We start from the raw sequence: 16284 nt of genomic DNA on the forward strand, positions 1-16284 counted from the left end.
TTTTTAAAATAATGGGTAACTTTGCAGAAGCTCCAACTCTCCCCTTGCCTCCTCACCCAGCTCTTTGCAAATGAGAGCATCCCCGACCATGTCGGCTTCGCGCGTGTGAAGATCAGCCTCCTCAACGAGAACGACAACCGGCCCGTCTTCAGCAAGGCCCTCTACAACGTCAGCCTCCTGGAGAACGCCACCGTGGGCACCACCGTGCTGCAGGTCCACGTGAGTAGGAGCATCCCAGATGCAGATCCCGCGTGCGGTGAGCAAATCGAGGGCTGTTGAGCCAAGGAAAGGATGGGGAAAGCGGGGAGCGGAGTGTGGGATGGGGTGGATTGAAGTGTTGTGGAGTGGTGCTGCTGGCCAGGGCTGCTGTTGGCCAGGGGTGCTCCTCTGGGATGAGAAATATCCCAAAGATGAGCACCAAAAGCCATGCGATGCTTTGGGGTGAAGTGGTCGTGGCCCCTCCGTACCTGCCTGCCCATCCCGCGAAGAAAAGCCCTGACAAAAGGGTTCGGTGTGTAAGTGTGTTTACTCTGCAAACAGATGGTGTGAAACTGCACAGAGCCCCCGAGCTGTTCCCATCTGACAGTTATTAATATTTCAAGCAGATGTTGAGCTAGTCAGGCCGTCAGGCGCTGAACAATGAGGTTGTTACTGCCTCTCCTCTTCCCCCAACTTCCAGCTATGCCAGCATTTCGGAGCACACGCAAAACCGCCAGGAGTTGAATCCTCCGTGATAAATCAGAATGGATGCAATTAGCGCTGAAATCCAGCTTTGCCCTCCCAGCTGATCCCAAACTTTTCACAGCCTTCAGGCTCCTCCTCCTCCTGCTCCTGCTGTGGGATGCGGCTTTCCCAAACCATCCCAGACACCGCAGGGATGCTGGGCATGAGGATGCCACCGCTGAAAAAAATAGGCAAAAGGAGACTCCGTTTGCAGTGACAAACGGCCATTTGTCTCCACAGCGTTTCAGCCCCTAACTGTGCCTGTTACCCTATAAATCAGCCGTGGAACAACCCCAGGAGCAGGCAGCTGCTGCTGCCTCCTGCTCCCTGCCCTTCCCTTTGCTGGTGTGGGGTCAGATCTGGGGCTCCTCGGGCACCCCCGGCTCCCTTACAGCATCACTTAGCCTCGTCCGCCCTCTAAGGTTTTTGCCTGCTCTCCGTTCTTCACTTCGCATCCCCTCCTCTCCCTACCCATCCATCCATCCATCTGTTTAATTCCATCCATGAGATGCATTTATCATACGGATTCGGGGAGCTGCTTGCTTGCAGGGGAACATCTGGAGGGCCCAGCTTCAAGGGAAATCCCCCCCACTTTCCTACCCGTGCCTGAGCCTCTTCCCACGCAAACTTCCCTCTCCCAGTTCTGCCCCAGCTACCAACAGATATTGAAATATTATTTTTTTTTTCTGAAACAACTGGCCATGAAACCTTTTAATAACGTTACAGTAAAGGTCAGAGAAAGAATTTCACACTTCTTGAGCAAGCAGGCAGCCAGTATATAACTTCGTGCCCTCCAGGAGCAAGAGGCACCGAGAGCATATGCTGCACCCTAAATTAACCTGGGTGCCTGACACCCCCGGCCGAGCGCAGCTGGTGGCTTTCTTGATGCGAGGGATGCTCTTGGACCACAAAAGGATAAATCTGTTGTGGGGAAGGATGAATTCCCCCTGCTCCAAGCTGCGGGTCTGTGACCGATGGGTGCGGAGGTCTCTGCTCCCTTTTTCCCGGCCCTGGAGGTCTGCTGGCCATCCCGAGCCTCTCATTGTGCTGAGGATGGTGGGGCTGGGGACAACCCTTATGGGGCTCCCTTGGGACATGGGGTGTGGGCACCAGAAGGGGTCATTCAGCTGAGAAGCTTTTTGGGGTGGAAGAAGCTGTGGGACCTCGCTTGTAGGGCCACCGAGACCCCAAGTTTCCTACCAGAGGAGTGGGGGGCTCAGCATCCCCTTCTGTCTGCTCAGATTCAGAGGGGTGGGCATGCGTTTCCTGCTCATTTGCTGCTGTATTTGTTAGACCTGGAGAGATGGGGAAGGGCAGTAAGACAAGGCAGCGGGAGGGAGGAATTAAGGGGCGGGAGGTCTCCTTAAGCTCCTCGTATCCTACAGGTCTGCACCGCCAAGCCCTCCTGAAAAGCTCCGATAACCAAAATCGTTAAAGCCCAAACAGCGAGGAACTTGTTTTTTTAACCACGACAATGCCTCTCATTTGCCTTGAAGGGCCTGGAGGAAAACAATTCTCTGGGGAAACGTGGGAAGTAATCCCACCTCCCCAAGCCCTCCGGTCACCCCTGTCCGGTCTCCCCAGGGATGCAGCCGGCAAGCTGGGCCCAGTGATGCTCCCCCACAGCCTCCAGACCCCAGGAGCCTTCCGAGGGGGCTGCTGAGGCTTTGCAGAGCACTCAAACACCCCCCAGTGGTGGGGTTTGAGGCTTTGGGCTTGCTTTCCCCATAGATCTTCAGCAGCAGCCCCTGGATCTCTCCCCAGCTCCCCCCTTTTGCCACCTCGCTTCCCTGGGAGAAACCTTGTTAGTAAGAGCCTAATGAAGTAAATGTGCTAATTAACCTTCCATTACTCTCCTCATTTAAGCAACCTTTAATTTGCTTGGCAAAGTTTCTCTCCTTCCCCACCCAGCTGTCAGTTGGCTGCTGCTGCTTCGATCTCTCTTCGGCCTCGCGTCGGGGATGGGAAAATCGATCCCGCCCTGATTTCCCTTCCCTTCTTTCCACCCATCCGTGAACACCAGGCAGCAAGAAAGTAATAACGTGGTTTTCCCACCCTGGACATCAATAAGCAGCTATTTAACATGCAAATCGCTCTCTCAATCAGAGCCTGCCCCATGCCCTCTCCCTCCTCTGGGCTCCCAATTGTGGGGTGGAGGCGAGGGACGGACCTGTTTTGGGGCAGCTCATCCTTGCTGGGAAGCCTTTGGCACGGCCACTGAAATATTTGGGATTTATCGGGTCGGGATGAGAGCCCAGGCAAGGCTCACGTGCCTGCGGATGGGGACAGGAGGTGACAAGGTGGGGCAAATGTCAGCGCCAGCCTCCCCATTAGCATCTTAATCAGGCCAGTTGTTCGCAAGCCCCCCGTGTGCCCCCGCTCCAGCTGTGCTTAAACAGAGCAAAATCACGTCCAATTTCCCCGGTGCTCAGGAGAAAATTGAATCCTTTATCTGCGAGAGGAGAGGCAAGCAGCACATACGTGAAACAGTAAATAGTTAAATAATCAAAGCAGGCGATTCCAAATTGCCTGGAAAGTTAAACATGAGCGGCTTTTCTTCTTCGTGCCTGCCCCCTTTTTTTAGAAAACCTGCTCACACTCCTTGTTCCTTTTAAATATTCCTCTCGGTTCGGCTCTGTAAATACAGGGAAAGGGAGGAGGAGGTTTCCAGGTAGCAGTGTGATTGACGGATCTGAAGTCCTCGTCTTGCTGTCAGGGCCCAGTGCTCTTTGGCTGTGTTTATCTCTTTAATCTAAATATCAATCCGTAAGACCGAAATGGGGTGGAATAGGAATCATGACAGCCGAGGAGAGAGACACTTATTGCAGCTTTCGCAGCCGCGCCACGTCCTGATGGAGCTGTCAGGATAAATGCGCGGCTGCAAAGTGCAGAGGTGGCAAAAAAGGAACCGCAGCCCCCAAAAAGGGACAGGCACGGCGGCAAAACTGAGGCTCTGCAGCCCCTAAAAGGCTCCGAGAAGCAGCCGTGTGCTGTGTGGTGGAGGCTGGGGTGGCATTTGGGGTCCCTGGGGAATGAATGAGGTGTCCTCCTGGAGCACGTTCCTCTTCGGGATGAACAAGGAGTATCTCCCTTGGTCTCTCTAGGAGTGCCTCCACCTCTCAGGGATGCATTTTCGGCTTGCTGCCCCTTGTTGAACTAAAAAGGGAGATGGGGCTGCGGGCAGGGGGGCACTGGGAATATTTCAGAGCCCACTAGGGATTTATATTTCCTGCATCGGACTCTGACCTTAATTTCTCTCGTTTTGCTGGGCTGTAAAATTCATTAGCGACCTACCGGCGCAGTGATTGAGATGTCAGCCAGGCAATTGTGTGGTTATTTAATCCATCAGACGTGCCGCTTGCCATTTGGGCGGACAACAGGAGAATATGAAATCAATACGGCTCATTAGCGGGGGACTCGCGCCCGGCTCTGTCGCGGTGCTCCGGCAAAACCCACCCAGGAGGGCACCTCGGCTGGCTTGGTGTCACCTTGGGGGTGGGACAGGGGGACAAAATATCGTGTTTGAGGCTCGTGCTAAAGGGCTAGGTTCAGCACAGAGTGTCCCTTGGCTCGCGGCTGAACCTGTGCTCTCCGGCCACTAAAGCACGGCCGCCCAGGCAAGTGTTAACCTGGCCGGCGAGGCGCTGCTGCTGCAGGGATGCTGTTAGAAAACACAATCAAGGAGCCCGGAGGAGAGGTGGGGAAGGCTCTGCTGTTCCCAGGGGGGTTGATTGGCTATTTTTCCCCCACCCTCCAGAGCCCTCTGGGGTCGTTAGCGGCGATTGAAGTCCTGCTTGGGGCGGCTGGGCATCTCCCCGCTCACTCCTCACCTCCATCCCTCCGTTGCGGCTAATCACGGCTGCCTGATTGCCGCCTCCTGCCAGGTTGGGGAAAAAGCAGCTTCCATCTGGGAAGCCGGTGCTTTAAGCAGGTTTTCCACCAGCTTCCTCCATCCGGCTTTGCAGCCCGGTGGTTACTTCTTGTGGCAACTCTGCCTTATCTCTTCCTCCTTCGCACCCCGAATCACCATGCAGGACGTGCCAGGGCTTGGCTGCTGTACCCCCGCTCTGAAGGCCAGAGCTGGCATTTAAGAAGAGCCTCTAGTTTGTTAGCAGGCTGGGGTGGCTCAGATATTCGGCATGGGGACACTGCCTTGCCAGCCCCTTGTCCCCGTGCCCGCCTGGCGAGGCAGGCAGGCGAGAATCACGGCCGGTCAGTGCGGCGCCCTGACAGCTTTCTGACGTCGGGTAATTGCTTTCCTGCTACGACTCTTTTAAGCAGCGAGCTCCTGGCCAAAGCAATTTGCTCCCCATCAATTTTTATTTCCTGGATTCTGAGTGCAGGGTAAGGGGGGATGAGGCCGGGAAACAAAGGTAGTGGAGGAGCGCGGGCAGAGCCGTGACCCGCTCCTGGAGAGCCCATGGGAACCCCAGCATTCACCCATCCCATCCCATCCCATTCCCATCCAGACAGACCCAAATCAGCCTTTTGGTGGGCTTCTGGCCACCTCTGCCCTGCAGCCACTGGGTACTGACCCCCAGCTGCTCATCCTTCAGCCCCAACGAGGAGCGATGCACCCTGGTGTGGGCTTCTCCTCCCCCCCCCTCCAGCAGGTTTTGATGGATTATTGCATTTTTTTGGTCGGCAGATTGGCATGCACAGCTTTTGTCTCTTTAAGCACATCCCTGCTCATCCCGCCGAGCTGCTGCGAGCAGAGTTAATCTCAGGTAGTTTGCGGAGTCGTTCAGTTGGGCTCGGCGAATGATGAATGTCGAAACCATTACCAGCGAAGCGCCGGGGCTCCGTGGAGCTGTTTAAAAATGAATTCTCCCATGTAAATTTCTGCTCCATCAATCCTTACGACATGTCAAACATTGCCATTGTTTCCTGAACAAATTGCGCGGTGTGCCCTCTCCCGCGGATCCGCGCAGGAGGGCAGAGCCGCTCGCCCGGCACGGTGGGGAAGGACGGATGCGGGGGGAGCTCGTGGGGCGAAAGAGAGACGGGTGAAATATTTGTGCCCAAGAGGTGGGACAAAGGTCTAGGCTGCGTGTTTGGGGTCAGCATCACCTGCAGCATCCCTGCGGTGGATCCCGTGGGTTATCCCCGCTGCCTCTTCCCAGGACTCTCCCCGAGTTGCACTGCATAAATGTGGTTTTGAGCAAAGCTCTGTGCCAGTGACAGCTCGTGAAGGGACAGCTGTGGACCTGTGCTTTCATCCTGCCCTTTGCAGGCTCCAGCGGGCAAATCCCCTCTTAATATTCCGGGCAACAGGCGAGCAGCCGCCAAAGTCATTTGATGGCTGCTTTAGGTAGAGCCCGGGGAAACTTCCAGCCAGATGCTTCTCCTCCCCGGCCTGGGTGCCAGAGGGGACCGGGTGGTGAGGGGACCAATCTGGAGGGAAACATTGAGAAAAGCCCTGCGAAGCCATCAGGATTTTGGCTCTTCTCCTCGTTCTGTCTCGGGATTGCTTTGCAAGAATGTGCGTGTTACCACTCCGGTGGGTTCGAGCATCCGAGCATCTTTTTTACCATTCAGAGGTAAAAAGTTTGGTAATGCAGAAATGCACAAGGATCCAAAATTAAACATGCTGAACACACGTGGTTTGGGCTTTTTGCATATTCCCTGTCGCACACAAGTGCATCACCTCCTGCTCAGCACTAACAGAGCCCTCGAGCATGACCACCTCTTGTCTTCCCTGGTGCAAACGGAGCTAGCTCAGCTCACCCAGCTGTGCGGGGCAGAATCAGGCTGCCTGGCACCGTGGCTCCGTGCCTTTATTTGCCTTGGTGGCACTTTTAGCTGGCCCAGCAGCAACACCAAGGGCTGCTGGCCCTGTGCGCCGTGCAGCTCTGCGCTGACCTTCTCTTCACCTTCCTCCTTCCCTATATTTTTTTAGCCCAGCAGCAGAAAATTACACTTTCCCGGCATTGTCTGTCACTGCAATAAGCACTTACAAGTGCAATCGCACAGGGCCAAATGAAGGGAATTAGTTTTGCCCGTGCTTTGTGGTCCTGGCAGGTCCCCTGTAAATCATTATCTCATCACCAGCCGATCCAGGTGCGTGGAAAATGCCTTTCTTGTCCCAAGCAGTTAGGGATTAATGGGACCTAGGGCTGTGAGCACAGACATAGAGCCTGGGAAAAATCCTGGCTGGAAAGTTGAGGTCCCAGATGATGATGAGGTGCCCAAAGGCACTCCAAGGGAAGGGGCATCTCCACCGGTGTCCTCCAAGGAGCAGCTGGCCCAAGAGGGATGGCTGCAGGCAGGGTGGATTTGGGTAGGTTTGCTTGGTTTGGCTGAGTCCAGCGTGCACAAATAGAAATCAAGTCTGAGCAGTGGGGAGGAAAATCAGCAAAATGGGTCGGGCTGGAAGGTCGGCTCCACCAGGACACGCTTCAGCTGGCACGAAGCAGCAACGATTTACCAGCCAGGGTAGGGAAGCATTTTGGGGGAAAAATGAGTGAATTCGGGCGAGTTTTCACACTTTCACCCTATGGCATGGCAGGTGGGGGGGCAGTGAGATGAGCTCAAACTCCTGCTCTGCTGGCAAGGGTACCCAAGGCCTGCCAATAAATCAGGAGGGTTTCGGGAGCGGGTTGTGCTCCATGCCAGTCCTAAAATACAGCCTCTTGATGGTATCTGGACATAAAATGTGTCTTTGACCCTGCTTTTTCAGAGGCTTGGTGGTGTCTAAGTAATCCAGTCAGGACTCAATTTAGAAAATATACTGGGGGGAGGGGAGGTATATTTTGGGGCTTATATTCCACTTCCTTCATCTAAATATAACATTTTCTGGCCCTTGTTTCTTGCCTCCATTCATGCATATTTTATATATTCATTAGAGAAAAGTCTTTAAAACACACATAAATCTCGCCTCGCTCCTCTGGAGCTGGCACACCGAGTCTCTCACACCTCGCCCGGAGGCAAAGCCTTCCCGTGGCAAAGCCTGGCAGGATTTGTGCTTCCCAGGTCATCCTTCTTCTCCTTTACATATTTTGTAGCTTTCTGATTAGAATTTCTCTGCTGGACTCTCCTCTGTGGAAACAGGGCTGCTCACAGCAGACAGTTCTCGTCTCTGTTTTCTTGAAAATCTCATCTGCCTCAAATTGCCATATTTCATGCGCGCTGCCCAGATTAGCTCAGCATGTCGGTGCAAGTCAGGAGGCATAACAGTCCCCACCAGTGGAGTTTCTGGAGGTGGTGCTGAGTGCTAGAGAGATGCTATCTCCAGCTGGTGGCCAGTTAAGGATCCCCCAAAGAGCCCAAAGATCCCCATCCCCAGCTCCATTGGGTGCTCAACAGCAGCGTACAAGGTGGGCAGAGAGACGAGGGAGGTAGGGAGGGAAGGAAGAAGTTTGGGCTTGCATACCCGTTTTGGGTGGATGTTGGAGGCAGCATCTGCTGCGGATGCTTCTTGAGGAGGTGGAGGGTTGGCTGGGCTGAGCATCTACCGACCCACCCCAGAGCATGCCACCTGGCAAAGAGACGAACCCTCTTTAGGCAAGAATGTAAATGAAGGTTTTCCGTGAGTCGTGATGGATCCGCTGGTGTGTGCAATTCCCATATGTAGCTTCATTTATTAACTAACTTTTTTTTTTTTTTTAGGCAACTGACAATGACGTGGGCACCTATGGGAAAGTCAGTTACTTCTTCAGCGATGACCCTGACCGGTAAGTGGCTGAACCACCAGGATAGTGTTGATCCTCAGAACCCCTCCTAACCCATCGAGAGCTCATGTGGCAAATTTAGGATGCCTGTTGTGTCCTACCTGGACAAAGGCACTGTGCTGCCTTGAGCAAGTGCCACTCGTCCCACCGTCAGGCTAACATATCCCCATCTCCAGTGTGTGGTCACCAGGGCTTGCCCCCCTCTCTCCCCCAGTTTCTCCCTGGACAAAGACACGGGTGTGATCCTGCTGACGGCTCGGCTGGACTTCGAGACCACGCAGCGCTACACCCTGACCATCATTGCCCGGGACGGCGGCGGGGAGGAGACAGCGGGGCGTGCCAGGATCAACGTCCTGGACGTCAACGACAACGTGCCTACCTTCCAGAAAGAGGCGTACCTGGGGGCGCTGCGCGAGAACGAGCCCTCCGTCACCCAGGTGGTCCGGCTCCGGGTGAGGGACGAGCAGGGGCGAGGTCCCCATCCACCATCCCTCCTCACAGGGCCAGGACCAGCTCCCGTGCTCACCCCTTGCCTCCTGTCACACCTAGGCATCTGACGAGGACTCGCCTCCCAACAACCAGATCACCTACAGCATCGTGCAGGCATCCGCCTTCCGCGAGTATTTTGACATCACGGTGTCGGAAGGGTACGGAGGTGAGCACCAAGGTGGTGTTGACAGGCTGTCCCCAACCCATCCTGCCTGGTGCTGAGCACCACGCCTTGCTTCCTTCCAGTGATAAGCGTGAACCACCCCCTGGACTACGAGCAGGTCACCAACGGGGTCATCTACTTGACCGTGATGGCCAAGGATGCCGGCAACCCACCGCTCAACAGCACCGTCCCCATCACCATCGAGGTGTTTGTAAGTATGAGGTGAAGGATGTCCCATGGGGGACCAGGCAGAGACGGGGGGCAGCGGTGGCCAGGAACACCCCTTCGCCCCTATGTTGCTCAACGTGAACAAGTCTATCCAAAGAGCACACTTCTACTGATCATCACCTCCTGGCTGACTGTCCACCGGTGGCTTTCAAGTAGACGTTACTTTTGTGCTTCTCAACCAAAGGGGTTTTCTCTCAACTGGGTAAAAAGAATATATATAATGGGGAGAATAGGAAGAAAATGAGGAGGAAACGTTTGACAACGGCACTTCAGGAAAAAAGAGCCATGAAAAGGCAGAGCAATAGCAAGTGGGGAGGGAGGGGATTTTTTTTCCTCCTTTGGTTGTTGGTTTTTAATAAAGAAGTCAAACTCGCCTTGTAGATCTCCCATTAGGGGACAATACGCTTTGTAGCGGGAGCCGCTGAGTCAGAACTAATAGCGCGCTGTGCCAGGAGCCGGGGAGATATCAGCGCTAATAAGCCTCTGCCTTGCTCACTGACGCCCCGCTTGGGGCAAGCAGCTTTTTGAAGGGCTTTTGGGGCTTCATGCGGGACAAGGGACCAACCCTGTCCTGCAGCGGGCTTCCCATAACCCTGCCCAGGTGGAGAGCTGGCCAGAAATGAGCCCCTGCCTCCCCAGGAGCTGGTTCACAGTGCCGTGGCGATGCTGAGCATGGCCTGATTAACTCAGGACCACTAACGAAAGGGTGTGGCAGCTGCCCTGGCTTGTACACACCTAAACTTGACCGTGGTGTAGCTGCAGGTCTCTGAGGGTGAGGTCTCTCCATTTCCAGCTCCCCCTTCGCTGGTTTGCCTTGGGAATGGTTGCAGTTTCCTCCTTGCCCCGGTGGGGAGAGCCGGGTAATGCTCTGGCTGGCTAAAGACCACCTGCTTCCAGAAACGGGAGTAGAGGATGGCAATTTAATTACAGTGTGATGGGCATCGTTGGCACGTGAAATTGCCTCTGATATCCAGTTCGGTGGCAGCAGGAGCAGCTGAGCCTGAGAAAACATCTCTGGAGCAGCCCCAGCACAACAACAATCCTGCAGCAGTGCTTTAACACCCCAGCAGCTCCATCCTTCCCTCTCTGTGCTGCTGGATTTGGTGTTCAGCCCTCTGCACTTTCCCCCATGAGCTGGTCTTGCGATGCGGGAGCATCCTCCACCCGTAGCAGCCTCTCACACCATCCCCAGCTCAGCGCCCTCCTCCCAGCCAAATTCTTGCCCTTGTCTTTGCTGCAGGACGAGAACGACAACCCGCCCACGTTCAGCAAACCCTCCTACGTGATAGCTGTCATGGAGGACATCATGGCAGGTAAGAGGCATGCTCCTCTCCAGGCAGCCCCTGGGGCCATGGGGGTGTCACAGCCAGCCTGGGGTACAGGAGCCCCTCGGTCAATGGGGGACTGCTTGAGGTGCTGGGGGACAGGGTGATGGGGTGGATGCCTCCTCCAGCCCTTGTTTCTTTCCCTCCCTACAAGGTGCTACCGTGCTGTTCCTCAATGCCACAGACCTGGACAGGTCCAGGGAGTATGGGCAGGAGTCGATCATCTACTCCCTGGAGGGCTCCTCTCATTTTCGGATCAACGCTCGCTCAGGTGAGCCTCCGTGTGCGTGCTCTCTCTTCTCCATTCCTCATTTTTCCCCCAGTTTTCTTCCCTTTTGTTTCCCCCTTCCCAAGCTCCTTCCCAAGCAGCCTGCTTAGGAGAAACACGATGTAAGGGAGAGGCCAGATTGGGTCACCGGGGAGGTTTTGGGAGAGGCACCAGCAGAAGGTCCTAGGGAACCTTGAGAAAAGGCTGGCAGTTTGGCTGCTAGGGCTTGCATTAGTCGAAGGGCTAATGAATGAATGCCTCCTTCCTCATGGGCATCTTTTTGGTTTATTAAGGGCAGGAATGCTGACAAAGCTACAACCACTGCAGCAAGGAGCTCCTTTTGTCCGTCTGTCCAGCATCCCCAAGTGAAGCTGCACATGGGGGTCTAGGAAGGAAGGAAGGGATGATGATGGTGTGTCCTGGGACATGGGAGAAGCCAAGAGCTATCCACCAGGGCTCCAAGTCCAGGCTCTCCGAGCCTGCCCTACAAGACTGAGCTCAGCTGGGTGCCAGTCTGCGGGCAGGAGCCATCCATCATTACGACACCTGTACGCTCAAACCACTTGTCCTGTGATTAATTTTTTCAGTGCACGAATTAGTCGGTGCCATGAGAGTTTGGAGGCAGATGTATTTTAGGAAGACCTTTAGCCCTGCAAATTTCCCTTGCCGGGATTAGTTTTGCCCCTCCAATCATTGTGTGGATGAGCTTTTCCAATGGTGTGCCAGTGCCTCTGTAGAGCAGCTCGGGCACCATGCGAAGAACAGGCTCTTTTGGGGTTTGGGGGACCCAAAACACCACATAGCCCCCAGGAGGAAGGGAGGGCATGGGTATCTTCATATATTTACAGGACGATGCCTGTAAACCCCTTCCAGGGCCCCTTCCGTCTCCATTATGGCACATCCCCTTTTCTACCAGTGCTGCTGTTCCCCAAACCCCGGGTAGGAAGTGACCATACAACATCCCCCATCCCTCTCATCCCCTCTGGCTGCAGGGGAGATCACGACCACATCTCTGCTGGACCGAGAGGCCAAATCCGAATACATCCTCATCGTCCGGGCTGTGGACGGGGGCGTGGGGCACCACCAGAAGACGGGCATTGCCATGGTGAGTGTGGGCTGGCCCCAGGACCTTCCCCAGGACAGCCTGGTGCCTCTCCTGCTGCCCACAGCCTTGGTGTGAATGCCTCGCCAGGGTGTGTAGGTCTGGAAATGAGGCTCTCCATCCCGGCCAGCCACGTACCGCAGCGCCACTTGACCTTCTAGTGCTTTGCATGTCCGTCTTTCCACGCGATCGCGGCAGCAGGAGCGTGTTCCTCCAGCAGCACGGCTCCCTTTGTCAGTGCCTCTTGAGAAAATGCTTGGTTGGAGAGCCTGCAGGAGCGCTTAGTTGTGCCTGATGACTGCTATTCACATACTGCCTGGATCAAGGGCTTCCAACTGCTTCTTTGATTCGTGGGCTCCTCGGAAGGGTCTGGTGGAGGTGTGGGCCATTGTGCAGCAGATTGGAGCGTCCTGGCTATGGCTTTGCCTTGCCCCTCGCTGACGTTCCTCTCGTTTGCAAAAGGGGCTCTAAAAATCTCTGGAAATATCAGGTCAGAAGGCAAGGACCCATCTCTATGGCCCTATGTTGGAGCATTTAATTGCATTTGGGTTCTTCTCCTCCCCGAATGCCTGGCTGGGTTGTAGGAGGGATATTCCACAGAACAGAGAAACATTTCTTTTGTGCCAAAGAGTTCCCTAAAACAATTGTCACCGTGCTGAGGGCCATTAGGAGGGGTAGGATCCGGGTTGGAAACTGGAAGCTCCCCATGGAGCATCCCAGAGGCAGGACACACCCTGGGGTGCTGTGTTCCCTTTCAGGGCTCCAGATGGGAGGATGCTCTCCTGATACCTTCACTGAAAGGCAAAAATAGACTTTGTGCAACACAAACTGCAATTAGGACAAGAAAAAAAAAAAAAACACAAAAATAAACCACCACCACCCCTATTGCGCGCGCAGATGTGGTGGCAGCTGAGCCTGAGTTCTGCCTTGCAGGTGAACATCACGCTGCTAGACATCAACGACAACTACCCCACGTGGAAGGACGAGCCCTACTTCATCAACCTGGTGGAAATGACCCCCCCCAACTCGGATGTCACCACGGTACGTGCGTGGGGAGGCAGCTGACAAAGCCTCCTCCTTCTCCTCCTCCTCCCCCTCCCACGGCCAGGTTTCCTCCCCAAGCCTTGTAGATGTCAGTCCTAAAGGTTCCTTCTCGCTGCCCATCCCATTTGTTTCTCCGCTCTGCTGGGGTTATTTTTTTTCCCCCAATTGTGTGGGTTTTGGCCAAGTTCTCCTTTTCTTAGCCTCGCCTGCGACCTCCTTCAAGGACCTCTCTGAAAGACATTGATTTACAGCCTTTCAAATCCCGCTGGTGAAATAAAAGAGAAGGAGAGCACGAGGCTTGCACTCCATCACGCCGGGAGAAAAATGATGGGCACGAAACGGAAAATAAATGAGGGGAAAGTGAGGAGAATCCACAAAACGGTGTAACGGGGAAGGCTGCGAGAGAAAACTGCTGGGGAGGGGACCAAAAGGTCTGGCAGGCGAGGCAGGAGGTGTCAAGTCTCCATGGGGTCTCTTGCAGCCCCCAACCCCTCCTGGGGGAGCCTGCAGGTCCCCCCGTGCTCTCCCTATGTCTCCAAAGGGTGGCAGGGAGCCTCTGTGGAGGCTGTGGTCACCTTGTGTGGACTTCCCAATTAGCGGCTGGGAGCTAATTACTGTCATCCATACGGTGGGAAGTCAGCTGGGACGAGCAGCAGGAGCTGGGGAAGTTACAAGTGCAATGAAGTTGGGTTTGAGGTTGTTTTTATGGAAATGTCCCTGGTAATTAAAACATCACGGAGGGAACAGCAAAGCACCAAATATCCGGCATGGAGGGGAACTCCACCAGTGAATTACTTCCAGCGTTTCCTCTGCAGCAGCACAAGTTCTTTAGCACGCCTCTTTGTCCCCTTTATTTTATTTTTCTGAAGGGTGCCTATTTCTAGCTGCCTTTATTTAAAAAGCAAAAAGCCAGCGGCTGCTGCATGCTCATGGCTCCCTTGCCATGCCAGCACCTGCTGGGCTTGCAAGACAATTTTGGTGAAATTCAATACAGCGCTTGGGGACGCAAAGTCCCTGCGAGGCGTCACGGAAACACAGCTCAGCCATGCTATCAGACACCGGTGAACCCCCACCTGGGAGCCCCGGATCCTCGCCAGCCTCTTGGTTATAATTCCTTCTCGTTCCAGGTGGTGGCTGTGGACCCGGACCTGGGGGAGAACGGCACAGTGGTGTACAGCATCCGCCCCCCCAACAAGTTCTACAGCCTCAACAGCACCAGCGGCAAGATCCGCACCTCCGGCGTGCTGCTGGACCGTGAGAACCCCAACCCGCAGGAGGCCGAGCTGATGCGCAGGATCGTGGTGTCGGTCACCGACTGTAAGCTGGCCGGGGCGTGAGGGCACGGGTGTTTAGGGCAGGGACAGAGCCAGATGTCCTTGGGACCTGGCACGTGAATCCCAGGCTCGCTGCGGGGCACGAGCAGAAAATATAGGGAATTTCTGGAGGAGGATGGCAGCGCTGCTGCTTGTTGCATGCGCTTTCCATGTCTCCAGCTGGTTTTGAAGAGCAGGGGGTCATGTTTAACCTTAAGTCTGCCCCTTCCCGTGTTGGCACTGCACTGTCCCATCCGTGCTGCCAGGAGGACAGGGTCCTGCCTGCCCCCGGGGAGCTCTCCCTGCGTGGGGACCTTGTTCTCGGGCAGGAGGCACTGACCTTGCCCCCTGCCCCATTCCCCCGCAGGCGGGCGGCCGCCCCTGCGAGCCACCAGCAGCGCCACGGTGTTCGTCAACCTGCTGGACCTGAACGACAACGACCCCACCTTCCAAAACCTGCCCTTCGCCGCTGAGATCGCCGAGGGGCTTCCCGCAGGCACTTCTGTCTTCCAGGTGGGCGCATCCCACCCCTTGCTCCCTGTGGTGCCTCGAGGCCCCTTTTTTTCAAGCTGGCATCTCCAGGGCTTAGGGTTTATGTATGGCACTCCTTGTCCCCCACACTCACCCTTCCCTCTGTCCTCTCCCCCCAGGTGGTGGCCATCGACCTGGACGAGGGCCCCAACGGGCGGGTGACGTACCGCATGCAGGTGGGGATGCCCCGCATGGATTTCCTCATCAACAGCACCAGCGGGCTCGTCACCTCCACCGCTGTGCTGGACCGGGAGAGGATCGCCGAGTACTACCTGCGGGTGGTGGCCAGCGACGCCGGCGCGCCCTCCAAGAGCTCCACCAGCACCCTCACCGTCAAAGGTCCCGAAATTCATGGGTTATCCTCAAAGGGATGCTCTGGGATGCTCAGCGCAGCAGGGATGGGATTTGGGGAGCTGGCTGCAGCCCCGGGGACGCTCAGCCCCTCTCCCTCTTGCAGTGCTGGATGTGAATGATGAGAGCCCCACCTTCTTCCCAGCCGTCTACAACGTGTCACTGCCCGAGGACGTGGCCCGGGATTTCAAGGTGGTCCGGCTCAACTGCACGGACGCCGACGTCGGGCTCAACGCCGAGCTCAGCTACTTCATCACGGGTATGTCACCCTCTGCTCATCCAGATGAAGAGCCTTTCTCCCGCTGATTTTCACCAGACTGGCTTTCGGGGGGATTTGGGGATCTTGTCTAAAGGTCTGGGTATGTTTTTGGCTCAAAACTCCTGCACCCAGCATGGGGAATGGGTACAGCTTAGGGGAAAGCCCCAGCTTTTGCGACGCTGTGGTTAGGAGCATGGGATGGCTCAAGTCTCACGTTCCCAAAACTGGGGCGGTATCGCCCTCTGCTGCACCAGCTCCAGCTCTGCCAGGGGCTCTTTGCTACTTGCAAGCCTTCGCCCCCGGGCGTCCCCTACAAGATTAATGCTTAATGCTGCTGGGAGGGCATCCAGTAATGCGCATTTGAATCGAGGCATCCCAGATGTGTCGCATCAGGGGTGTTTTTTTTCCCCTGCCCTGGTGAAGACGACATCCCAGTCCTTGTTCCTTGCTGCAGGTGGGAACCAGGATGGCAAATTCAGCGTCGGCTTCAGGGATGGGGTGGTGAGGACGGTCGTGAGCCTGGACAGGGAGACGGTGGCGTCGTATGCTCTCATCCTGGAGGCCATCGGTGAGGGTTTCTCCCTGTCCCTGCGACCTCTGAAGCGCCCGTGCTTGGTGTCAGCACCTCACAGCCCATGCACACTATCGTGCCCTGGTCCCACCATGATTTTAGAAGACAGCCACTTCACCCCTTGGCCCTGGGGTTTTCCCTTCCCCGTTTATCCCCAGTACCGCAGCATCGCGCCCCTAATGCCCAGCCATGCTTCAGCTCAGTGCCTGCCAGCTCGTCCCCGGCCAGCTGGCATGGGCAGAGGACC

At 55.6% G+C, this 16284-nt stretch overlaps 1 protein-coding gene across 1 annotated transcript in view; it reads left to right on the forward strand.

Moving 5' to 3' along the window:
- The window catches only part of CDH23 (cadherin related 23), a 132401-nt gene that overhangs the window by 81183 nt on the left and 34934 nt on the right, over positions 1 to 16284 (forward strand). The window contains 14 exon segments of the mRNA XM_067000586.1: positions 61 to 219; positions 8332 to 8396; positions 8608 to 8845; positions 8943 to 9048; positions 9129 to 9256; positions 10514 to 10586; positions 10753 to 10869; positions 11859 to 11971; positions 12902 to 13009; positions 14140 to 14329; positions 14693 to 14838; positions 14976 to 15195; positions 15314 to 15466; positions 15921 to 16034. Coding sequence (XP_066856687.1) covers positions 61 to 219; positions 8332 to 8396; positions 8608 to 8845; positions 8943 to 9048; positions 9129 to 9256; positions 10514 to 10586; positions 10753 to 10869; positions 11859 to 11971; positions 12902 to 13009; positions 14140 to 14329; positions 14693 to 14838; positions 14976 to 15195; positions 15314 to 15466; positions 15921 to 16034 — 1930 coding nt within the window.

Source organism: Anser cygnoides, chromosome 7, assembly GCF_040182565.1.
Source record: "Anser cygnoides isolate HZ-2024a breed goose chromosome 7, Taihu_goose_T2T_genome, whole genome shotgun sequence".
Classification (NCBI taxonomy): domain Eukaryota; kingdom Metazoa; phylum Chordata; class Aves; order Anseriformes; family Anatidae; genus Anser; species Anser cygnoides.